This window comes from Panthera onca, chromosome B1 (assembly GCF_046562875.1).
Source record: "Panthera onca isolate mPanOnc1 chromosome B1, mPanOnc1 haplotype 2, whole genome shotgun sequence".
Taxonomy (NCBI): Eukaryota; Metazoa; Chordata; class Mammalia; order Carnivora; family Felidae; genus Panthera; species Panthera onca.
In genome coordinates this window covers 44388994-44416302 of record NC_138342.1, presented here as the reverse complement: position 1 = coordinate 44416302, position 27309 = coordinate 44388994, and the positions used below count along the sequence as shown (strand labels likewise).

Sequence of the window (27309 nt, the reverse complement as noted above, 5' to 3'; positions counted from 1 at the left end):
ATTGGTATAGTGGGCAAACTATTTTCCTGAACCCTGTTATCTATAGCCTACAATATCCAGTAATTTTCAAAAACTCACATAATTGTTTATCTGCCCTAGAGTTAGTACCACCATAGTCTCTAATTTAGTTATAATGTCTCTTTCTAACAAGGGAGTAAGGTTTTCTGGTATTATCAGGAAAGAATGAGAAAAAATTAGGTTTTCCCACATACATCCCAGGGGCTGAAAGAAAAATTTAGTTAGTTTTCTGGAGATGCCTCTAATTGTCATGCTGCGTTTGGATAGTTGGCCTGGAGTGGAAAGGAGGACAGAAAAGATAGCTCTGGTGTTAAGAAGGAAATCAACCAGTTTTCCTTCTATATTCAGAGTTACCTGAGGTTCTGGGTTTCTGATAGACAGTTGGTTTAGGGGAGCCACCATGAAGAGCCCCAGGACCTGGTTAGTCCCTTCCAGGGACACTGTTTATCTGAGCCCTCACAGATAGAGGTCCCCGAGGGCATTCAGATCTCCAGTGATTGTTTCCATACAAGGGGCATGGCTTATGGGGTTTTCATTTTGGTTGTCCCCTCTGAGGATGGTCTCATTTTAGTGCTCTGAACGGCCATATAAATGGCACTTGGTGCCAGGACCTTGGGAAGTCCAGTCTGACATAATATGTAAGGCCACAACTAAGGCCTCAGATTTCTTTTTTAAGCCTGCTTTTCTGTTTTGTTTGTAATGTACCCAATTGGCAACTAGTAAGAGCTCCTCCAGGGTCCCTTCAAGGCTAACAGCCAATTTTCACATTTTTTTTTAATATCTAGGGCTGATTGAGTGACAGATTTGTCCTTTAAAATCATCTCAGCCTTAGGGGTGTCAGGGAGATAGCCATATATTTAATGAGAGCCCCCCTCAACATCTCCAGGAAGCCCATTGGGCTCTCATTTTGTGTTTGTAAAATAGTGGCTAAGTTAGGATAGTTTAAGGGCTAAATCTTAGATTTCCTTACATTTTTAAAAAAACCATCTGTCTCATTAAGAGTCTGATTTAACAAAAGCATTATATCTTTCTAGGTCAACTCAAAAACATATGTAATACTCTGCAAAGCCTTTATATACTTATCTGATCAGAAAATTTATCTACATCTCCTTTTATCTGTCTTACACTTTGTAAAAGTTTTTTCCTTCTGGTATCCTAGCTTCTTGTAAGGGAAACATGCCTGATACATTACAGGGAGGGCCTGGATAAGGTGGGTAGCAGGGAGCAGAATTGTTTTTTGGTTGGTTTTTTTTTTTAATATATAGATTGAGGACCCTAGGAGGAGGAGGTTGAGGTAGGAGACTTCCCTTCCTCCTTCTCTAGGTCTGTTTTGGATACAGGTAAAGGGCCCTTAATTGTTTCCTCTCCTGATTGCTGGACTTTAGAAAGGGCTGCCATTAAATTAAGATCCACCTTACATTGTTTACATATATCTTGATTTTTTTTCTTAAGGCCCAAAAACAATGAACATGGGGGAATTCGCCCCATTTCCTTTCACATTTGCAAAACAAGTCCACTTGTAGGGTAGTATTGTCACTGATATTTCCCTCTGGAGGCCAGGTTCCCTCTTCCAGTTTGCACTGGGGCCAAGCCTTTGGGCAAAAGAAAATGAATCATAATGCATTCCAAAGGTGTAATGGCCTTGGTAGGGGAATTACCCATCTATAGGAAAAAGGAAGAAAGTTGTCCCTTATCTCAATTTCCTATAGCTAGCCAGGAGAAACCTCATTTCCTGGCTCTGCATTTTGGTTGGCTATGCGACTGACAGCCAAAAGCCCTGTCAGTCTCGCTGAGGTGCTGGGAGTAGTCATTTTTACCCAGGCTTGACTCTACCCCTGAGAGCGGACCTGGTCTTTACTTTTTTTTTTTTTTTTCCTTACCCCTCCATTTCCCATCTGTAGGACCTTGGGGGTATGGACGGTGACCAAGCAAAACTTTACTGGTTGTCATAGGATGCACTAATTTTGTTTTGGCCCAACAGTAACTTACATATTGATCATTGGCCATTGAGGGAGGGGTTAAAGGGCCAAGGTCAAGGTCAATTCCCCTGCCTTTTTCATCAATGCCCACATAAATATGTTTCAGCCATGTGGATATCCATTTTTGGCAAACAGTGGGCTAAGTTTAGTAAAATGGCTCTCATGTATCTTAGTAAAAGCCCTTCAGATATCATCCATTCTTCATATGGCATAGACTTCCATTCCTCTGCTAAACAGGAACAACACAAATGGGGAAGATTTGGAGACTGACACCAAGAGTATTGCCATCATTTTCCCAGCCTTTGGATCAAAGGAGGAGGAATTTTAATCTTAACCCTGGGTGCTTTTAAAATCCATTTATTTTAACCTTAGTCTGTCCTGACCATATGTAAAATTTCTTTTTAAAGATTTTCCTTCACAAACCTTCTACAACTTTTCTTTGCATTTAGATTTTGTCCCAAGCCATTTCTCTCCAAATAACCAGGCTCATTTAGGACAAACTTACTTTCTTTTACCTTCAACAAAAATATATTTCCATTTCTTATATCTTTCTTTCATATCTTTTACTTTTCTACATACAGAGTTGCTTTTCATATTGTTATTAGTTTTAACTACATTTAGCAGAATTTTAACTCTTAGAAACCTTAGTCTCTAGTGAAAAGTAAGTAGTAACCAATTGTGAACTCTATGTTACATCAGAACTTTTTAAATGGCAAATTTATGAATCCATTAAGCACAAAACATGTTTTTCTACAGTTCCAAATATCCTTCGCTTTTTTTTGCAACAAGTCAAAAGCACAGACCTGCATCTAGTAGTTAGTGCTTTAGCTTCTTATCTCGTTATATATCCAATGAATTCAATCTCAATTTATCATGCAAGCAAAACTTTAACATTCTAGATTACCAGAAGACTTTGAAAGCTATCTTAACAATTACCCATGAAAACTTTGAGACTGACAAAATTAACCATCACTTTAAGTCATCCTTTTGTTAACAAATTGGAACAGATATAACATGAGCATATTTGATCTGCAGCAAATCTAGGTAGAATAAAAGTTTGTTTTTTAATGTTGATAAACATTGTCTATCTCAAACCAACAAACTTAAATTAGCTTAAACACTGAATACATTTCATTTGGGTCCATGTAAGACAATTTGTTCCCCAGTGTTAACTTTTACCCGGACCTTTGGTGGGGAAATCTGACATCAGTGGTCTTCACTCCTCGAGCCTCAAGGGTGGGAGGAGGAGCTGATGGTGAGGCATTGAGGAGCCAGTGATGCAGGCCACCCCCCAGGTGGTGCAGAAAAGGAGGGGGAAAGGGAAGGCTGAAGAGGAGAGGTGCCAGCAGAAGGCAGAGAAAGAGATTTCCTAATTCTAAGTCTTGTCAGCTCAGACAGAGGAGCAGTCTCCAGGTTTCTTTTGTTTTGTTTTCCACCAGTGGAATTAGTCAGTCAATGTCAGTACGGAGAAGGCAAGGGATTTCCCCAAAACAAAGGAGTTTTGGCAGCTGCCTGGGAATATTCTAAGGTAGACTAACCAGAGACTGTTGGCTCTAATTATCATAGTCATTGACCCAGGAAACGAAGGAGACACAAGTCCCCATACATAGTCACATGGTGACTCCAACCTGCCGCCCAGCGCCCAACGCCTTAGAGTTGCAGCTTCATTCCTCTTCCCTTGCGGAACTACTAGGGCAACTCTGGGAGGTGATCAGGCTCCCCTTCTGCCTCTTAGGGACAGGTCTGCCAAAATAAACCCCAGGTTCTTACCAGTCTGACGGGCGCTCCCCGAGCTGGTTCCTGGGCCTCACAGGTTCTGTTGGCACACATGGGGTCCTTGCCCTGGCACACCAGGAGGGCTAATCTCCTTCCAATCAAGCGGTCCACTGGCATCAGGAGAGGCTGCTTTTCCCGGTGCCTCAAGGTTCACATCCCCGGTGGCAAAGGAGGTGGAAATGCACTATCTCTGAATCCTAGACGCAAGCCCCCAAGTAATGTAGCAGGATTCTCACACAGAGAGTTGTGACACCCAGGTTTTTCTTTCCAGGAAACAACTTTATTCCTGCCGGCACCACTCAGTTGGGTTCATATGCAAAGAACTGAGCCCCAAATGCCACGTGGTGTAGTTTTTGAAATATTTTTTACTTCTTTGTCTCCCATATATGGTAACACACAAACATTCAGTCTGGTTAAGTGGTCTCATGTTACAAGGTCGTGAGGGATGTTGTCACGTATGCTTATAGCCAGGTTGCCTTGAGGGTTTTGTTTTTTGTTTTTTGTTTTTTCCTTAAGGAGCGGACTCTACCACAGGTTTAGCATCTGACTCTTAGTCTCTGCTTGGGTCATGGTATCATGGCTCATGGGATTGAGCCCCTTGTGGGGCTCTGTGCTGACAGCAGGGAGCCTGCTTGGGATTCTTCTCTCCCTCTGTCTCTGCCCCTCTCCCCATGCGCTCTCTCTCTCTCTGTCTCAAAAATAAATAAATAAACTTTAAAAATTAAAAAAAAAAAAGAAAAATTAACAACAAAAGTATAACTTCAATATCCCATCTGTTTTGAAAATAAGTAGCATTTTGGTAAATAACCCTAGGCTAAAGAGGAAATTCCAAGATGGTTAGAATTAAATGACATAAAAATATTATAAGTCAAAATTTGGGGGTGCCTGGGTCAGGCGGTAGAGCATGTGACTCTTGATCTCGGGGTCATGAGTTCAAACCCCATGTTGAGTATCGTTGGACTGTGCTCAGGGCAGACCAGAAGTGCCTGGGAGTAAATGCACCCACCACTGAGAATACCCCTCAGTTGGTGACCCAAGGGAATTGGTGGATCAATACCTTAGCTGCTGGATCAATCCCTCAGTTGGGATACTCTGAGGTCTGTTCTGCATTGGTTCCCAGAATTCCCTAGATAGACTGATTCCAGTTACCCATGGTGGTAATCTGCTTGATGACATACACTTTATCAAATTCCTTCTCTTCCCTGTTTGTCTCCTCCACTCTTCTATGAGTGTTTTTTGGGTCATCTCCCAAATAACCTACTTGTATCCACATCCCTATCTCAAGGTCTGTTTCCAGGAAAAGCCAAACTAAGACAGAAATGCACATACACATAAATAACTCTCAATAAAAGTAACATTAAAATTCACAGGGAAAAGGACAGATTATTTGGCAAATGGAGGTTGAGAAGCTTGCTTGCTGTATGGAGAAAAATAAAACTAACACCCCATTGTACTGTATATAAATGTAATGATATACATTTTGTAATGTATATAAATATCAAACCACTGTGTTGTGCACCTGAAACTAATATAATATTTTATGTCAATTATTCATCAATTAAAAAACACCTAAGAGGTGGGCTCCAAGTGGATTAAAGATCTAAATATAAAGTGTAAAATTATAGAGTTAATAGAATCTATCTTTTCTATTAGGAAAATATCTTTGTGAACTAGGAGCCAGGAATGCCTTCTAAAACAAAATTTCAGGGGCACCTGGGTGGCTCAGTTGGTTAAGCATTCAGCTCTTAGTTTTGGCTTAGGTCATGATCTCACAGATTTGCATTAACAGTGTAGAGCCTGCTTGAGATTCTCTCTCTGCACTTCCCCCATTTACACTGTCTCTTTCTCTCTCAAATAAATAAATAAACTTTAAAAAAAACCCACAAAATTTCCAATATAAATCATAAGGCCAAAAATATGATAGTAAAGATTTCTTTCAAAAGGACTACATTTAAAAAGGAAGAACCTTTGAATGATGTTGGCTATGTCTAAAACTGACAAAGGATTAATTTCTAGACTATCTAAGAAACTCTATCAAACCAATTGGATAAAGATAAGGGTCTAAGGTAAAAGTTGTCAAAGGATAGAACAGACAATTTACAAAGAAGAAACCTAAAAGGCCAATAACCATGTAAAGAGATGCTCAGATTCACTAGTAACAATGAAATGAAAATCAAGACAACAACAAAGTGTTACTCTCTACCCATTTAGATTGGCAAAAAAAATTGAAATCTAGATAATGGCAAGTGTTAGCAAGGATGTGGGTTGTACAAACCTCATGCATTATTGGTGAGAGTATCAATTGGTGGAGACATCTGGAAAGCAACGTAGATATCCCCATGATCTAGCATTCCCTCTCCTGGGTAGATAGCCCAAAGATAACTTCAGTAGATTCATAAGTGGAGGATAAATACAAGGAGGTTGATTACAGCTTTGCTTGAATAGAATTGGAGGAAACCCAGCTGTCTATCACTGGGGAGCGGGATAGGCAATAAGCGTGTTGTAGATGCATGTGTAGATGCACATTGTAGAGTATTCTACAGCAGCTAGGAGCAACATACTAGATGTCCCCAGTAACATGGATAGATCTCAAAGTATAGTGTTAAATGGAAAAAATAAGGAAACACCATACATGCACACCAAATAGTAATACAGATTTTTCAAGAACATAAACAAATGAAGGATACACATCAAATACATAAGAAGAGTTGCCCACGAGTGGATGAAATAGGGGTAGGAAATTGAAATATAAAAGAATAAATAAATAAATAAATAAATAAAGCAGGTTCAATGATGATTGTGAACTAAGAGCTGAGGAGAATATTCTGTTCACCTAAGCCACCACTAACAAAATACATAAAGGAAGAGATAAGATGGATAGTAAGTGCCAAGTACTAAGTAATCTCTAATAGCATAAAAATTCATAAAGTCAATTATAATGTTCTCTGCCTTAGTGTATCAAAATACATGCTAGAGGCATATAAACAAGATGAAGAATAATTTTGACAACAGACATTAATGTATAATACAGAAACATTTATTTTAGCTTGGAATTATCTATATTTCTGTGGAAAATCTTTGAAAAAATATTTTAGATGAGAAAGCTGGGGGAAACCTCAAATAGAGTTGTAAAAGCACTATAGATTCTTTTATAGAAAAGATATTTAAAGAAATTAAGATGCTAAAACTTGTACTTTTCTTCTGGAGGTTTTAAAAATTACTGAGCTCTTCAGACACTAGAAACACATCCTTTTCAAACCATTTACAGAGACCTAGCCATTTTCAAACAGATTCATCAATGGATTTTGCAGAGTTCTCAAAAGCAATTAGTGGCACTTAAAACCATTAGGGCCACAAGCTGAGTAAAATGAATAAATGCTTATCCAAATGGAAAGTGGGTGAGCAATGTTGCTGTGCCTTTTAAAGAAAAGAGAACAAAGATTGAAAAGCTTTGCAATTATCTCCCAATTTGATTAATTGGTGTTTTCTTTTTCTTATTCGGATATTTTTATGCAAACAACATTGATGCACTGATTCATTAGCCCTTAGGTTCAAGAGTTTGCTGTTTTGGGACGCGGGCACCTCACCCACGCAGCAGCCTGGTCTGCGGGTGGACAGCTTTGCCTTTGAGCATGTGATATCTGCAGCTAAGTATCACAAAAATGTTACTGGAGGAACCCGTTCCTCCTACCCTCTAAGTAACTAAGCAAACTTAGCAAACTAAGTAACATTTGGAAGCGATATATTAAAGCATTGGTCACAATTCAAAGCTTTAAAAAAGGGATCTTTTTGCCTTTCCCCTTTTTGCCTTTCTCCTCAGTTGACTTCTCTTTTTATTTTGTTTTCTTTCTATAGGTTCAATGCAATTTAATTAAAGAATATTTATCAAACACTTATTCTGGGCAAGTTAGATATAGCATAACCTCCGCCCTCAAGAAGTTTATCACTGTGTGTGTGTGTTTGTAATCATGATTCCGGATTTGTATGGCATGGAAGAGGGAGGAGGTGGGTGGGCACAAGGAATGACTGGAATAGAACAATTTCCTAAATATTTGTGACATCTAGAGAAGATAGCAGGCTCTGTGAGGATAAAAGGAGAGAGACATTAAGCCTTTGCTCTTATATGATATTGTATGCCTTTGTTATTCTCTAAATTAGAGAATCATATATTTAAGTACATGTTCACTTGGAAGCAGTAAGGAGCATGAGGAATTATGACCAAAGAGTATGATTATTCCCCCTTCAGTATAGTATAATGATGGAAATTAAATTAAACTGATCAGCAAAGAATTCTGAGATGTTGACCATAAATAGGACTCAACCTAAATCATCCCAGACAGACACAAATCAGTACTGTTTTTTTCCAGTCCCATTTTAAAAGGCCAGCAAAGAAATAAATGCCATAAACTACTCCAGACATCCAGCTTAGTGTTTAACTTTTGCAGCACAGTTAGTTTAGTGATTAATATAAAGCTCTTATAGTACAGTTTAAAGTCTTTCAGTTTTTCTCTTAGAAAAAGAGATAAAGGCTGAGAACAACTGTCAACTGTAGTTCAATAAACCTTTTTTTTAATCTGTAAAGATTTCTTTATTGCGACCACAACAACTAATATTCTCTACTTCTAACTATTACTATTACAAAAATACAGCAGTATTTTATTGTATTGCCACCTCTTTTTTTCATAAAGACCATTTGATATCAGATTTTATTTATAAAATTCAAAATGTCCCTTAGTTATACAAAACACAGATGATTGTGTGGAACATCCATTTCATGGTAACTTCCATCAATGCTAGAAGTCAACTACAAACAGTATCTCCATTTAGATTTTCCTCATATATATTATATTGTCATTAATCTTCAAAGGAAAAACAGATATGCATGAATCCCACCACATGAAGAAGAGTGTCACATTATCTTTCATGCAGCAACAATCATCACATGATTTCCCACACCCACTAGGGAAAACAGGTATTTCAATGAAGTGATTTGAGAGTAGAAATACATTAAAATTTGCTAGTTACAAATGTCAAATAAGGTCAATATAAAAAAGCATGTTGTAATTAATTATACCTGTCCAAAAATCCATCCCCTTTATCTTTTGAAGCATGCTAGCAAATACAGTATCTAAGCATTTAACTTATATTCCTTCTCATACTCTGGCTTAAAGTAATGTCTGAAAGGAGTCACTGACTTACTGCTTTCTACTGTCAATCGTGACATTTATTGATATTTGATGTTCAACTAAATACTTTTCTAAATTTTTATATCTCTAAAGTTATATTCCTTTATGCACTCTGGTGTTTTCTAAGCTGTGTATTTACAACAAAGGTCTTTCCTCTTTCATCACATTTCCAGGGTTTGAATCTAGTGTGCCTTTGGGGATACCGAATAATGACTAAATTCCAGTTAAAGGCTTTGTCATTTTCTTTACATTTTATGGTTTCTCTCCTGTATGGTATCTATGATGGAGAATAAGTTGTGAATTCCAGCTAAAGACTTGCCACATTCTTTATATTTGTAAGATTTCTCCTCAGTGTGAACTCTGAAATGGTGAGTAAGGGTTGAAAAGTCCTTAAAGGTTTTACCACATTCTTTACATTTGTAAGGTTTCTCTCTAGTATGAATTCCGTAGTATTAAATAAGGTTTGAGCACTGATTAAAGGGTTTTCAAAATCTATTTTCTTTTTGAGAGAGAGAGAGAGAGAGAGAGAGAGCGTGCATGAGGGGGAGGGACAGATGGAGGGGGGGGCAGGGCGGGGGGTGGGGAGAGAGAATTCCCAAGCAGGCTCCGCACTGAGCCTAATGCGAGGCTCGATCCCACAACCCTGGGATCATGACCTGAGCTGAAATCAAGAGTCAGATGCTTAACAGACTGAGTCACCCAGGGACCCCAAGGCTCAAATAATGTTAATAAACACCTGAGGAGTCACTTTCCAGAGAACCATGATAAATGTAATAAGTGCGAGGAGATCTTTTCTGAAAGCTCAGACCTTATCATACATGAGAGTATCCATATTGGAGATAATCCTTATAAATGTAATGAATGTGGGAAAGCTTTTAATGAGTCCCCCAATCTTGCTGAACATCAGAGAATCCATGTTGGAAAAACCCATATAGATGTAATGAATCTGGAAAAGTCTTCAGTCAGTCGTCAATTCTAAATAGACATAAGACAGTCTGTACTGGAGAGACACCTTACAGATGTAAAGAATGTGGTGAAACCTTTACTGATTCCCCAATAAACCTTGATTGCAAATAGAATCCTTTCCTGATGCTGGCTTCTTGGTAGAGAACTAGTAGATTGCTGTTGTGTAAGAGTTTTTTCTGGGTGCTATGTATCAAGCTACTTTTCATTTAGCACTTCTATTATCATGTTAATTTAGATGATGTGATTAGACTTACGTGATAAAGAACCACATGATAACAGGGTGCTCCTTAATTTTGAGGCCATTCTTTCTTCATCACTCGTGTTTCTCAGGCTGAATACCCAAAGTGTGTTTCTCTCAGTATTTGAAGCATCTGTATACTCTCTGGCGATCCCTATCAACTGTCCTTGGGGACCATTTAGCCCTGTGGCTGGAGGTAAATCTTGGGGAGATCCCAATTCCAGGACTTCCTTAGAAAGTTTAAGAGGCTCTTCCTGCCCAAATCCACAGTCCTGAACTGTCTCAGAACTTAAATTAATGGTACCTAGGTAACTTGACTTTGTAAAATCTACTTCCCATTTTCTGCTCTTTTCTGTCTATTTCCAAGATGTAACTGGCATTTTTTATTTTCTACAGATAGATGATGCCTGTTCGTCTTTCCTGTCCCTTGATTCTCAGCCTCAGGTAATTCCAATTGAAGATGTTTTATAGTAACATAAGCAGTTGTCACTCCATTTCTCCCTTTGGGCCCGTCATTACTTTATGGACTTATTAAACATGTCAACACTTTAGAAATTATTACATTATCCGCAGGCAATAATCAGTTCTATGAGTTTATGTTATAAGGTCATGCTGGGGCATTTGTCTCTAAGTAAAATAGATTTGCAGATAATATGCACATATTTTGGAAATCAAAATGCTAATTTCAAAATCAAATTCTGTGTTAGATTAAAAATAATGTGCCTCTGGTTGCATTTGGAGGCTCATATCCCAACTGTCCCTCAGTTGAGTTTGAAACCCAGGCAGAGAGGAACGTGAAGTCAGACTTGGGGAGTTCAAAATAGTCAATTTGTGAATGTGGCCTCAGATCTGATGCCCAGAGTGTTTGCTAAGAATTCCCAGACTTTAACTCCAGAATTTAATTCCCAGAATTAAACTGGGGTTAGACAGTGACCTGAGGCCTCCCCACCAGTCAGGTTTTCTGGCACCGGGCAGAGACTCGACCAAAACAGCTGGCCAGACAGCTGGCTCTTTAAGAGGAGAGGGCTGAATGTGCCCAGTTTGCTCCACTCAGTCACCTCTCAGGTAACTCTGTCCCCTTCCCACAGCAAAGAGTTCAGAGAGGGTTGGGGAGTGAGGAGTGCTAGTCTAGCTCCTGCACGCGAAGCGTGAGGAGTTGAAAATAAGCGTGTCCTCCTTACACAGCATCCACTGGACTGGACACTGCTGTTCTGTCTGCAGCTCTGCTTCCAGCACAGGTGTAGCAGAGTTAGCCTCAGTGTTGGCTCTCTCTTCATCAGTGTCAACAGTTTCCTGGATGGAGAGGAGGGCTCAGGAGAGGCTCTTGGCTCATCCTCTTTCAGAACAATCAGCAATGTGCCTGGGGCATAACACCAACATGGTCTGGCTAAGGTGCCATGCTTTGTCCTTCCAGAATGTCATCACGGCCCAGGTAGAGAAATGCTGTATTTCTCCTTCCTCAATCCATTTCTCAGTTTGCAGAGGGTCACTTGCAGGGAGTTAGTGGCATTAGATGAAAAAGCAAGACCAGGATCACAAGAGATGACATTTATGGATAATTCAAATTATAGGAGAAGCACTGATGGACATATAACATATGATGGGTGTTAATTAGCATGTAAGCTTTTGCATTGTATTTAAAATTCAAGAACACCCTCAGAATCATTTCTATTTCTGCAGTACTAAAAGGATGAATTAAAAGCTCTCACTCATCTAGACACCATGAAGCTAAATGAAGCTTCTACTGGATTTGGAGACTGTGTACCTTTTGAAGAGAGCTTGGTCAATTTACTATGACATCATTTACATTCACTAATACAATTTTTTAAAAATCACTACTTTTCGGGGTACCCGGTCAGTTAAACGTCTGGCTCTTGGTTTCGGCTCAGGTCATGATCTCATGGTTTGTGGGATTGAGCCCCACATCAGACTCTGCTGACAGTGTGGAACTGCTTGGGATTCTCTCTCTCCCTCTCTCTCTGCCCCTCTACCCCTCCCCCGCTCCTGCTCTCTCTTGTCTCTCTCTCTCTCTCAAAATAAATAAACTAAAAAAAATTTAAAAATCACTTCTTTTCACATTAGTTATAATTTTATTATTTATATGATTTTCTGAACAGTGCTTCAAAACATTTTTACCAAATGGAAAATAAAGGTTCACAAATAAAAAATAAAGTATTAAAAATTTAGTGTAAGAAAAACTCTTAAAGAATAGTTGTAGCTCCAGGAATAATGGTTTCATGAGAAGGGTGGCTGGAAAAAATACAGTTTGTTTTAAAACTTTTCCCGTCAAACTTCGGTCTTGTTGCGAAGCCTCATCCGGCTTCAAAGCTGTGTTCTTGGGAGACGCTGCCTTTATTCTTTTGTGTGTTAAGAGACACATGACACCACCAGATATATATTTTTTTATTGTTTTGTATTTTATAGCATTTCTAAATGGGCCATAAAAGGAAGTTTCAGGAATCTGTTTCCGTATTTTTTATGGGGTGACCTATGTACCCAACGCTGAAGGGAAAATGTGGGAAAGAGTGTATCAGTGTTTGTACTCTTTCTCTCATCCAACTCCCCAGTCACAGGCTTCACAGTCATTGCCAGTGAAACACGGGAATACTTGCAGGTCCGACGACCCAGCTCCCAGGCCACACTCGACCAACGATTAGCCACGTGTGGTATCGAGGAAATGATAGTCTCTTAGAACCTCACTTCCTTTACATACGAGAAGAACGATTCCTGTCCTTCATAACACACAGATGCATTTTAAGGACAAAATGTGAATTAGGTGTATGAAAGTGTTTTGTAAGCTAGTGAAGCACTACAGAAATAGGAGCCATTTCATATTATTAGTAAACATCCCAACAATCTGCATGGCAGACAAGCAAATGGAAGAGAACAAAGCAGGCCTCTGATGTGCTGGGGAGGATGTTCAGAGAAGCTGATCCATGACTCCATCTGTATCCCTAACTTCAGCCCACCATGTTAAACATGCACTGTTGTTCAAAGGGTGAGAATATGGGTGACCCCAAATAATCCTTTCTGACGTATCTCCTACATGAAGAGTAACTTCAGTTGTAAATCCAGCTTTACAGGCCACACATTCTTTAATGCTATTATTGTTAACTAATTGCTATGTACCTGGCACTGTGCTAAGAGCTCTACCTACATTTAATCCTTCCAAGAACTCTCTGCTTAATGTTGTCATCCCCGATTTATAGCTGAAGATACTGAAGTTTAGAGAGGTTAGGTAACCAGCCCAAGGTGACACAGCTAATGAGTAGAAATGGAACTTGCACTGCCTTTGAGCAGTGACAGGCTGCTCAACTCCACAGCCCACGTTTTTAACTATGAATTAAATTGCTCCCCCCAACACTGTTCCAGCTCCTTGTTACTTCTAACATGCATTTATTAAGTAATCAATTGTTCATGGTTCTAGTGTGCTAAATTCTGTGCAAAGCAGGTTTCGCCCCTGCTTGTCCATTTGTGTTAGTCCTCACCACACCCAGCCGGCTCCTAACCACAGGGAGCCCTGCCCTACTTCTGTGCTCAGATGCTTTGAAAAACCTGATCCTGGGGTGTGCAGTCAGCAGCCTGGAAGGGTGGTAACTCCGATGAGGTGCACCATGTGCGGCTTCTTTCTCTCCAACTCCCATTGTTTGCAAGCACTTGCAGGATTTTCAAATTAGCCACTAATGAGTAATATTCAGTGAAGCTCACAGCTTTGGCATGTAGATTCAAACTTTGCTACAAGCTGGGAGGAATAATCCCTCTTTTGGCACTGTTCTAGTTTCTCTCAGTCATACAATTTCACGGACTCTTAGAAAGTATGAGAGAACTATGTATCTGGACCACCGTGGAAGCCTTAATCAGTGCATATATACAGTACATAACATTCCCCCCCCCCCCACCCCTGGTTAGAAGGAAGGTTTTACTTGTAGGAGCCAAGTTTTTGTCATGAAAGAAACCAAGGGATTTCTACAGAGTTTTGATGGGACACGAGAAGGAATCTATTCTGGGTGTTTGGAATATCCTTGCACTCCTAATATTCTACAGTTATATATTCTATGCAAATATTGTTAAAGCACAAGGTTGGCCTATATATCTTCATTTCCATTAGGCATCCAATGCACTGGAGGAGCTTTGCATCACAATTAGGAGGACTCTACCAAAGCCCCAGGTAAGGTTGGAATAGTGTTTTAGTTGTAGGCAAAAAAAAAAAAAAAAAAAAAGAATTGCTCAGTGATACCTTGGTATTCCTTCTGGAGGAAAATATACCCGATTTAGGAAACATTTCATGAAGAGCCAAGAAGGTCATGAGTTGGTTTTCGATAAGAAACAAAAACTTAAGTTTCTCAGGTGTCTGAGAATTTAGTGTTCACATTAATGGGGTTTACAATCATCTAATTGGAAAATCATATAGCCCTCTCATAAGATGTGCTCTAGTTCTCATGAAAGAAATTTGGGGTCATTTTGACTCCTTTTCTCATACTAGAATGGGAGAGCAGATGTATCTCAGCTTGGAGGTCAGGGCATTGTACTTTGCTAGAGAGAAGGACATTAAGAATTTATATATATAGACAGTATCAGTTTGAAAATTATATTCTTACTGTGATGTCTTGGTTTCTTATTAAAATTATTTGATTCATCTAGAAGAACTTTTTGGTCTGAAACAAGGGGAGCTGGGAACTTGAAAAATAGCTTAAGTATACCATACTTCAGATTATATTCTATATATTATAGATGAATTTATTTTAAAACTACTTTATAAGGATAAGAGAGGCAGGTCTAGAATTAGATTTTTCATTAGCAATCCTAATTTAACTATGATCATTGGTACATTCTTACTTATATACCTTTCACATACAATAATTCAAAGAAACCTTGTTATTTTGAAAGCATAAATGTTTCCTGTATATATATATATATATATATATATATATATATACACACACACACACACGTATATATATGTGTGTGTATATAGATATATATTTTGGTGTTTTTAGTGGTGTTATTTCCCAAAACATTTCATTGACTTTTCTTCCTGATTAGGATAAAAGAAGTGACAATGGTGTTTATCCATGAGTTTCTTTTCGTATTAAAAGCAAATGAGAACAAAAAGGAACAACAAAAAGGAATATGACTCATTCTTAAAAAAATAGATTTTTGAAGGGAGAGAGGACTATAGAAAAGTTTATGGAAAAAAACCCAAAAATAACTCATAATCTTATTACAAGTATTGTATTTTGATATGACTCCTTAGAGTCTTTTTCTCTGAGTACTCTATCATGAGATTGATCATACCATAATTTTCCGTTTCACCATTGTTGAACTATTAGGATGTTTCTGGTTTTTTAGTCTTATGAATAATGCTGTAGTAGAGAACTTTGTTCACACCTTTATTTGTAAACAATATCTAATTAATTTCCCATTTATTTTTAGAGCAATATATGTTTAACCAATTTCAGTATTATAGTTTATATATAGCGTGTCACATATTTTTAAAAATTATGTGATATAATTTTATAATGTTACAAATTTTATACTACATATATTATAGTATACTATAATATACTATAGTGTAGTGTAATATAATAATATAGTATTTTATGTATAATTGTATAATATGTTACATATAATAGAATGATATTTATTTCTCTCTTTTCTCAACAGGAAACAGATGAAAAAGATAATGCCAAAAGGGTAAGGTGATTTCCATAAATATATACACCAAAAAATAAAAGAAACCAGTAACCGTCTATAGTAAATCTCACTACTTTTTTTTAACAGTTCTTATTTCATTATTCGAAGACACGGAAGTTGGGCAATGCAAATGTTGTGGTAAGTTGTAGAATTACTTCATATTAGTAATCATTAGTATTTTTTAATCTGTTTTTACAGTTTATCTAATAAGCTAGATCAAAATTCATGTTTTTTACTTTAGAATTTTATATGTGGATAAACAAATGGAATTTAATATTTATTACACATTAATTTATTTTATATCTTAACTACATGTGTTTTAAATGTATTTATTCATTCATTAAATAATTATTTACTGAGTATCTATTATGTGCCAAGCACAACTCTAGGTACTAGAAATATAGCAGTGAATACAATAGAAAATTAAAAAAGAATCCCCTCCTGTCATGAAATCTACATTCTAGAGGCAAAAAAAAAAAAAAAAAAAAAAGTGCAAATGATTAAGAAAAACATATTGCTTTAGGTATCAATTAGTGCAAGGATAAAACAGATTTATTCAAAGTCATTTTAAGAATTATTTTAGAAGATGATTGCCGAAAATGTCATTAAATATAACTAGAAATACCCACTTCTATTCCTCAGGTCTCCTTATTTGTAACTAGGCTTTTAATGTGAGAATTTACTAAGATTAGCTGGATACCAGTAACTTGAATTCAGTTTACTTCTAAATTGTGCAGTTTTAGTAGTAGCTTTTCTTTTTATATGAATGGATTTTAAAAATGCTATTCTGGTGTTTTAATCTAGAGTGCTTAATAATAATTGTTTGACTATAGTATTCCTTCTGTGATTGTGACTCACTATCATGGACCAATTTAGGGAATGAGGAGCTGTGGAAAGATAACTGTAATATAAACTCAGTTTTAAATATCATATGGAATATTCTTATGTATGAGGAGTTGAAACTTAGGTTATACTGGCTTTAGGCCAAATACAGATTGAATTGATTAACAAATAACCATTATATAGGGTTTAAAGTAATCCATTTGAAAAATGAATTTAATATTTGTGAGAAGGTTCAATTCAAGCCATGCCCTTAAAATGAAACTGTTACAGGTAACTACATGTCTCGGATGTACTTTCATTTTCTTCCACTTGGCATCTTTACATTTTGAGAAAATGTATCTTAGTCACGTTTCTCACTCTCGATGACACATTTGTCACCTTTTGTGTCCCCTGTTGTCTTGTTCCGTATGTTCACTTTTAAACAAAATATATGTTTTGTAAAGGAGATGACCAGATGTGTGTACAGGAGAATCTTCCAGATGTACATTTTCATAGTGGAAAACTGATTCTCACAGAGTAGGTTTCCTCCGTCCAAATCATTTTTGCGTGAAGTCTGGAAGCAGGCAGACTCTGAGAACTGCAGGTTCTCAGAATGGTCTCCTTGCTGGCAGCTGGTGATGGAGCTGACACCCTAAGAACAGTGTTCTTCAACGTAGCATAGAGCTACCATATTTCATTCAGTGTCTTAGCTTACTCTCCAGGTTCTTTGAAGTGCTCTCCAAGGGCTGTATTACCTAACACCTTTCTCGTTCTTTTTTGGTCTGGAGCAAGTACAGTGGGTAAAAGCAAAACCAAAACCAAACAAGTAGGAAACTGTCTTTATGCTCAATGCTGAGAAGCTTTTGTGCTCATCATGTGTGTGTGTTCATGTCTCTCAGTCGTCTGTCGTGCATCCGTTACTGCAGCTTGTTCCTCACCTGCATGAGAGAAGAACGAAGAGATTCAGACTGGACGTATGTAACACAGACCGCATGCTTGCCTTGCCGCTCTTTGTGGGACCAGTAATTCCCAGTCGTGGTGGTTTGTAAGGTCCTCCTTTTCAGGCTAAGCCCAACATAAACACCCAGTTGGCCTGTGGAAGAGCGTCTGTTGGCAGAACCATTTTCACTCAGGAAGAAGAGAACTGTTCCCCCTCTCCATGTTATGTCCCTTTGGGTTCAAGCTGGGGGCCAATGAGGAAAACTGGGGTTAGATTCCCTTCCGGGGCTGTGACCCTCCCAGGGAGGAGACCTATTCTTGGTTGAAGGGAGGACACAGCAGCATGCCTAGTCGCTAGGTAGGAAATAGGAGAAAAGATGAAGGACAATTCATTGCCCTCCGTGTGTGGTTGGCAACTGGCTAGGACAGTAAGCTTTCTACCCAAGTCTTAAAATGTTAGGAAGAGTAAGGCTCGTGAAGTAAATATATCAGAAATTAAATGCAGGCACTTTGGTTTTTCAAATTAAAAATATGGCCCAAATCCAGTATCTATGTTTAAGATGAATGCAACTGACTTTTAACACATTTTTAACTAGAAATTGTGGCATTTTTATTGTCATTGAAAAGGAATCCTAACTCTCTCGATGATAAAAGTTTCTAGGTATTATTTTAAGTGATGCCTTACTTTTTTGTGATGCATTACAGTTTTAAGTCTTATATTACCTCAGTTTATTCTTTTCGCAACTCTGTTAATACACAACTCTTGTCCCCAGTTTACTAAAGGGGAAACAACTCAGAATAAAGATCTTTCCCAAGACGATGCTAGTAAGTGAGTTTAGAGATTACAGCAGAACTTTCTGACTCCTGGTCTAGGCAAATATTTTTTTTCATTATGCTGTTCTTTTTATTGTCTAATCTTGGATACTTCTTGTTTTTTTTTTTAAGATTTTATTTTAGGGGCGCCTGGGTGGCTCAGTCGGTTAAATGTCTGACTTCAGCTTAGGCCATGATCTTGTGGTTTGTGAATTTGAGACCCGCGTCTGGCTCTTACTGTCAGCGCTGAGCCTGCTTTGGATCCTCTGTCTCCCTCTCTCTTTGTCCCTCCCTCTCTCTCTCTCTGTGTCTCTCAAAAATAAATAAACATTAAAAAAATTATTAGAAAAATAAAAGACCTTATTTTTAAGTAATGTCCACACCCAACATGGGGCTCAAACTTGCAACCCCACAATCAACAATCAAAATGCTCTTTTGACAGGGCCAGCCAGGCACCCCAGATACTTCTATTATTTTATTGTTAGGTTTTCCCTTAATTTAAGTATCATGTTAATTTTATTCTTAAAATCCTACCAAAAGTCTTCAAATACTTTTAAAAATGCATATGGTTTAGGCAAAGAAATTCCTCAAAATTTATTTTTATGGTCACTACTTCCCTCCTAAATCTTCACATTCTTAAACTAAGCTTCCATCAAGGAAGACAATGCTGTTGCCAATTTGAATAAGAAATGTCAGAGGAACTCCAGCCTCTTAAAATTTTGGGATTTCCAGTATGAAAAAAAAAAATGTTGTCAACAAACTTTCTAGAAATAATACACGCTTTTTTGAATTAACTTTTACTTTCTGAAGACTTTGCTTGACTTATGAATAGTGTAAGATTCCAATTTAAAGATCCAGTTTCTTAAAATACACCAGCAAATGATTAGTTTACTATATCGCTTCAGTGTCATTGTTTACCAAAGCTAAACACTCAGTACTGTGGCCAATTAGGTACTTTGTCTGGATGTTCCACGTTGAGTGAGACTCTGTTTCCAGAAAACTAGCTGCATAAGTGACCTCTTAACTTAGCAGAATATCCTGTTGGACAAATCACTCCTGAAAGTATTTTGCAACAAGCCAAGTTTCACAGGAACCGATGAAAGAAAAGAGTGTAAGACATGAATAGAAAAAAAAATTACAGTAGGGTGTCAGCTTTCTGGGCCTATATCACCTAATTTTAAAACAGATTTTTGGTAGTGAAATGTTTTGTGTTCTTAAAGAAAAGGAGTTTTCAGATCTTAGTGTATTCAAACACTTTTCTTAAATGTTCTTTGCTAGACATCCTCACTTCCAAACCTACATCTTTTTTATTCCTACTTCCCAAATTCTTTTATATGCAGTTCTATCTCTAAATAATAAGACTAAAAAGACCTGTGTGTTTGGGCTTGAAGATTTTAAATTTTGCCACTATTTAAGTTACATTTTTCCCTGCCTTTTTTTTTCTTATATAATATATATATATATTTCTAATATGTAGAATATATAAATATATATATAGATATATATATATCTGTATAGAATCTTGTATGAAATATAATATGTCTTATATAGAATATATAAATATATATATTTTTAATATATATAACTTTTCTTATATAAACATATAAATATATAGTTTCTTTGTGAACATTTAAAAAATAAAGTTTCTTCATTTAGTATTTCTGAGAGAGAGAGAGAGAGAGAGAGAGAGAACGCACAAGAGGGGAAGGGGCAGAGAGAGGGAGACACAGAATTGGGAAGCAGGCTCCAAGCTTTGAGCTGTAGCACAGAGCCTGATGGGGGCTCAAACTCACGAACTACAAGTTCATGACCTGAGCTAAAGTCGGTGGCTTAACTGACTGAGCCACCCAGGTGCTCCTCTATAAGTATATTTTAAATATTAAGTAATTTGGAGAGTTTATAGTCAGGATGAGAATTAGATACAAAATATTGAGAATTTAAGATCTATTTGTTGTAAAGCAACTATTGCAGAATTTATTTTTATTTTCTTTTAAGTTTATTGATTTATTTGAATAATCTCTACACCCAGCGTAGGGCTCGAACTCATGACCCCAAGATCAAGGGTCACATTCTCTTCTGACTGAGCCATCCAGGTACCCCAAATCAATAAGGGATTTCAGAATATTAACAGATGTCAGGGCTGTTTCTTAGAATTTAAATATATGATTATACTTATATTACAGAATAATTTTAAAAGGTCTTGATGACAGATTTCATAGTGATTGCCATCCTGACACTTTTATAATAAATTGTTGAAAATAGGAAGCTATAATAACCAATTTTATGAAAACCATAAAATATTAAATATTTTTGCCATTGTTTACAATGCAATTAAAAAAATTTTTTTAATGTTTATTTATTTTTGAGACAGAGAGAGAGACAGAGCTTGAGCGGGGGAGGGACAGAGAGAGAGGGAGACATAGAATCTGAAGCAGGCTCCAGGCTCTGAGCTGTCAGCACAGAGCCGGATGCGGAGCTCGAACTTGTGAAACAGGAGATCATGACCGGAGCTGAAGTCGGCTGCCCCTAAAAATGAAGTGTTTTAAGAAAAGAAGTACTTCAAAATATACCCATTTTGAATAATTTGTTTGTTTCCATTTGGTATTTTTTTCATTATAATATCTGTGAATATGTTATATTGGGAAAATCTCTACTCAAGTCTCATTGAATAAATATGGTTTACCAAAGTTGTCCCTCAATTTTAATTTCAATTCCTTATAGAAATATAGTGTATTTTAGCTCTGACACAATTCCATTTTATATTTTCCCTGTTCAAGTGTTAGCACATACAGTATGTATTTTAAAGGAAATATTTCATTCAAACAAAATTAGATATAGTTAATTATCTATGAACTGTCATTTCTCATTCTACTTACCGATGAATATACATACAACTGATGAACTTCCTAGAAGCTGTTATGTTGATAAGGAAATTATTTTATTAGTTTTTTAAAAAAATTTTTTAAAGTAAACTCTATTCCCAACATGGGGCTCAAACTCATGACCCTGAGATCAAGAGTGGCACGTTCTATCAATTGAGCCAGCCACCCCTAGGAAATTATTTTAAAATATAACATCCTGGCGATTTTGCTAGTTGAAAATTCTTCAGGTATACATACAAAGATTACTTATTGGTATGAATTATGTACTCAAGCCCTTGATTCCCTCTTTGTTTAATTATGATACCTGAAAATACCTTTGAGCTTCACTATACTCTCAAGAAGAATTTTCACTTATTTTTACTGTTAGTTGATTTGTAATGCCCTCATTTTCTCTTCCAGGAAGAATTCCAAGGTCCTATTGCAAGCCAAGTTCGGAGACAGTTTTTATTCAGGGTATGCAAATACTGTATTTAAAAAAAATCATTCAATATTAAAATTGAAAAATACCCTGTGCATTTATTTACACTAAGTTGAAGTTTGTTTATAGATGTCTGACATCAGGTATTATAGTCTGAGGTTAACTTCTTCCACCACCGTATTGTTTTAATGTTATGGTACCTCTGATCTTTTCTTTAATCCACTCTACATGTTTGTAAATACCCCAAATTTCACCCATTAAACAGTTTAGTTCTAAAATTTCGTGTGCAGAAAATGAGTATCTTAAAGATGCATTATTCCTTAAGTTCCAAAGAAATATTTACTAAATATTTGATTCAGGAGATACTGGAAGAATTATGACTGTTTTCATGTTTTTAAAAGTAAAACAATCAACTATACTAGAGGTTGTAAGTAGAAAAACTTTGTAATTGCATTTAGTGTTTTGTATGTCCAAATTGTCTGTGAAATGTGAGTTTCTTTCTAAGTAGTTACACTTGCCAAAAAAATGTTTGCATCCTTACTACATTACCAGAGATTTTTTTTATTCATTTATTTAGCAACTATTTTTTGAATTTCTACTGGGTGCTGGGCAATGTTCCAAAGGTTAGAAGTATGCAGATAGATAGGATTCCATTCTTATACTCTAAGAGTTTACAGCTTAATACAGGAAACTGATAAATAAACAAATACAAATTACTATGTTAAATGCACCTTCAATTCAGGGGCTGTGGGTTCTTTTTCTTTTCCTTCATATCCTTTTCTTTTCTTTTCTTTTCTTTTCTTTTTTAATCAATTAATTTGTTTTGAGAGAGAGAGAGACAGAGCCAGAGACAGAGAAAGGGAGAGACAATCCCAAGAAGGCTCTGTGCTGTCAGTGTAGAGACCAGCTCAGGGTTCAAACTCATTAACCATGCCTTGAGATCATGACCTGAGCCAACATCAAGAGTTGGATGCTTAACCTACTGAGCCCACAGGTGCCCACAGGGCTGTGGTTTCTAAAAGAAATGCACTTAACCCAGGTCAGAGAGTGGAGGAGGTACAGAGAAGGTTTTAAGAGCTGAATTTGAAGAATCAACATGAATTAACTAGTGAAATAATTAACTAAGGAATTTCAACTTTATTATTAAGTTAAGAAGAGCTATATGGTAAGATTTGCATTTTGGAAACTAACTCTAACAATGAAGTGGAGAACGGATGGAAAGATGAGCAAACTAGATAAAAGAAGAAATAATAATACCCGTCGAAATCATTAGGTTGCTTTGTATGAAAATTAACTTCATTCCTTAGTTTACTGATTTATTTCTAATTTATTATTTTCTAGCCACGCAATGGAAGAAGGTCAGAAGGTTACATTTAAAATGGTATGTGCTTCTGGGTGTTGTATGGAAACCAATCTGACAATAAATTTCATATATTGAAAAAAAAAAAGATAAAATAAAAAAAAAATGGTATGTGCTTCACAATTCAACCCAGTTTGAAAATTTCTGTCATTTTCAGATATTCACAAATTAAGCTTTGCTCAGTATATTTCTATTACTTGATTGTGTGTGCACATAAACATTAATAATATTAATATTAATAATGCACATACCATTATAGGGGCCGTGGGGGCTTTATATGATGGAAAATGTCCGTATTTGAGGGACAGATGTGCTGCCATGTGTTCCTCAGACTGATGTGGGGAACAAAGGCAAAAGACAAAGTTAAATTTCCTTACAACTTACAGCCCACTGACAAGTCCTTGAGACAGGCAGAGTGACCTTCTTCTAGGAACTCAACTGCCTCAATGTCAATACTTTGCTAAAGGCAAAAGAGAATCTTAGCTTAACATTAACCTCACTTCTAGGATCCTGTAAGTCTCCTTTAACATAAAAAAATTCCTTTAGAAATTTTCTTCATCTCTACCCCCTCCAGACATATATGTTAGCGACCATACTCCAAGCATATGGCCCCCTGATATACATCTGAAGGGTCTCATGATTAAGGTTTTACTAGACAGTAATAAATGACCTTTTCCTAACAACAGCTAGCCCCTCAAGGTCCTGGAAATCTTGCTTCCGAATTCCTTAGAGACTTACACTACCCCAGCCCCCTCCCAATTTGAAAGTATATAATCAGCCACTCCTCACATCTGCAATGCAGCCTTTTCTGCTCACGGGTCCTGTCGGTGTTTGAATGAAACCCCATTTTTTGCACAAAAGATGCCTCAAGAATTTTTTTTCCTGATCATTCCCCCCTGAACCCCAACATTTTCATATGAAGACTATACCACAATAGTCCTCACTGTTTCAGAGACATTGACCTTATCATCATTTATTGGGCAAGTAATATGTCAGAGGTTGTCTCTTATTGTGATGATCAGTGTCCACCATAATAGGCCAGAACTTACAGACTGAATGCATTTCTGTCTTCCAAGTGACCTGTATTCAAAGATTCTTTATAAAAGCTGTAATTTACCATTTCTAGAGAACTAAGAAAACGTGGGAAGACATGAGAGCATGACTTCTACTTTGGGACTCAGTTTTCCACATCAATGTTGGAGATAGTAGACATCTCCAACATGGATAGCCCTACATATTTAATAAATTTGTTAATCCTAGTATCTTATTAGGCTGTGAATTTTGAAATTAAACCCAATGCAGGTTGATAAATTTACACCATGCAAATAAAAGTATATTCTATTAACTTTATATAATCTTAAATGCAGATTTTGTGCTTAGCATGTTTTTGCAAATATATTTTTCATATCACCATCTCAACCCTTAAATACATAGTTAGCTTAAGAATATTAAATTTCTTAATACTTTCTCATGAAAACAAAAATCAAAATGTACTATTTCTAACTAATGAAGATAATACCAAAAAATTTACAATATCTAGAAAATAAAGAGATAATAAAAATACTGCATGTTAAAACTTATGGGGCTCTGCCAAAGCCATATTCAGTAGAAAATACAAGGCTTTAAATACTGTCAAGCAAGAAAGAATGAGTGAATTAAGGATTTACTTTAAAAAGTTAAAAAACAACAACAAGGTGAACCTCAGGAGAGCAAAAGGAAGAAAATTATAAAATGAAAAATGAAATTAATAAATTATAAAATAGTAAAACAGAATAATTGGTAAAGCAAAATCTGATTATTTGCAAAAAATAAAATAAAATAAACTAGCCTAACTGGCCCACCCTAATCAAGAAAAAAAAGGAGAAACCATAAACATGCAAAAATACAAATGAAAGTAAGGACATTAAAACAGATACAGAGGAAATGGAAACCATAAGAGAGTATTTTGTAAATCTTGTGCCTACCCATTTGAAAACCTGAATAAAATGGAGGATTGTCTGGTAAGGTAGATACTACCAAAATTGTCTTCAGAAGAAAGAAAAAAAATCTGAACAGACTAATGGCCATTGGAAAAAATTGAAAACGTTATCTAGAAACTCCCTGCTCAAAAGTACTAGACCAATGGATTTTGAACTTTTACAGCTCAGCGATGGAAGAAAATCTCAAAATATTTTTTATGAAGCCAGCAAATACTAATACCAAAACCTTATAAAAGTAGTATATAAAAAGAAACTATAGGTCAATTCTATTTATAAATATCAATGCAAAAATGTTAAAGAAATACTAGTAAATTGCATTCAGCCGTATATTTTAAAAATTATATAACTCCAAAAAAGTGAAGTTTGTTCCAACAACTCAGGATGGTTCAACATCAGGAATTCTTTTACAATATGTTCACCATTAGAAGAAAAATTATTTAATCATCTCAAAATTCCACATCAATTTCTGATGTTTTATTTTATTTTTGTCCATTTTTTTTTTAACTTTAGAGAGATGGAGAGAGAGAGCTCGTGCACAAGCTGGGAGAGGACAGAGAGAGAGAGAGAGAGAGAGAGACAGAGACAGAATCTTAAGCAGGCTTCACGCTTAGCATGGAGCCCAATCCCACAACCCTGGGATCATAACCTGAGCCAAAATCAAGAGTCAGACGCTCAACCAACTGAGCCATTCAGGCGTTCCCAATTTCTGATGTTTTAAAAGAACATCTTCTAGAAAGAGATGAATCTTTATTAACGTTATTTATATAATGGTCTCAAAGTCAGTAGCAGTCTTAATAGTAAAACACTTTGAAGAATTTCTGTTGAAATGTCAGGAACAAAACAGGGATGCTCTGTTACCTCTTATTTAATGTAGTTCTTATGCATTAGCCAATTCAGTAGACAAGAAAGAAATAAAAGAGACAAATATTGAAAAAGTGAAGAAAATTTTAATGTGCTCATGGGGCAAAATTAGGAACTTAAATTTTTGGACTATATTTGGCATTAATTCCTATTTTAGCAAAGGCCTGTTATATTCACATCAGAAATATGAACAAATATATTCTTTTAAAAAAAATTTTTAAGGTTTATTTTTGAGAGAGAGAGAGAAAGAGAGAGAGAGTATTTGTGTGAGCAGGGGAGGGGCAGAGAGAGAAAGGAAGACACAGAATCCGAAGCAGGCTCCAGGCTCTGAACTGTCAGCACAGAGCCTGACATGGGGCTCGAACTCAGAACTATAAGATCATGACCTGAGCTGAAGTCAGATGCTTAACCGACTGAGCCACCCAGGTGCCCCTGAGCAAATATATTCTTAATTTTTTATTTTTTTAAGGAGCTAAGACCAAAGGGTCAATGGAAAAGAAGCTATGCTTTATAATATTACAAAGATAGAGATATTTATAAAATGTGGACAAAAAATAGTTTAATACTAATTGAAAAAAATGTCTGTGATTGTAACACCAAACCAAGTGGTAGAGTCTTCACAAATGTGAAATGGAGATTAATCTATGATTTGGTTAATTTAGTTAAAAATTCTCTCTGAATTTGACAAAAATTGCTTTATTTGGATTGTTTTCAAGATTAGGGTTTACACAGACTAACTTAAGATTTCGTTATATTGTGTCATAAACAGCTCAATAATCATTTTTTGTTTTTTTTCATCTGATTATATGAGATCTTTCTCTGTCTTGATGACTTCTATTTACTTAGAAAATGGTTAGACATTTTAAAAAATGGTTAGACATAAAATGGAATTTGATTTAATTGCACATACAAAAGGAAATAAATAAATGAGGAATAACTGTGCAAATTTTAAAATATTTTATTCTTAGATCTTACTGGCATCAATGAGCTTTAGGAAACCACTTTTATATAGTTAAATACTGTATAAAGTTTTGGGAAATACACATAGAACGAGTGTTCTATCAGAGAGAGATTAATAACTAAAACTATACAGACTGAAGAATAGCTGAGAAATGGCCCTGATGTCAATTTTATCATACATGAAGAAATATTTATAGAAATGTCTGTATGCTAACATTGCCTACCCTCCTTCACAGACTCATTTATACTTGACTCTAAACTTAATTTTTGTTTTTATACAGGACCAACAATTTTCCACAGAAGCAGCAAAATGTTGACATTTTGTTTTCTTCTCAAAAACAATCCTTGCTAAACTTACTGTATTTGACAATCCGTGTGTTGTAAACATATTCAATAAAAGTTGGTTGAGATTATAAAA

The 27309-nt window shown here is 36.4% G+C and overlaps 1 protein-coding gene across 1 annotated transcript in view; it reads left to right on the top strand.

Moving 5' to 3' along the window:
- The window catches only part of NMU (neuromedin U), a 37226-nt gene extending 9917 nt beyond the window's left edge, over window positions 1-27309 (top strand). The window contains exons 3-10 of the mRNA XM_060654988.3: window positions 10560-10607; window positions 14272-14331; window positions 15828-15857; window positions 15945-15995; window positions 17579-17653; window positions 21713-21766; window positions 23073-23112; window positions 27173-27309. Coding sequence (XP_060510971.3) covers window positions 10560-10607; window positions 14272-14331; window positions 15828-15857; window positions 15945-15995; window positions 17579-17653; window positions 21713-21766; window positions 23073-23108 — 354 coding nt within the window. The 3' untranslated portion in view covers window positions 23109-23112; window positions 27173-27309. The remainder of the gene's footprint in view (window positions 1-10559; window positions 10608-14271; window positions 14332-15827; window positions 15858-15944; window positions 15996-17578; window positions 17654-21712; window positions 21767-23072; window positions 23113-27172) is intronic.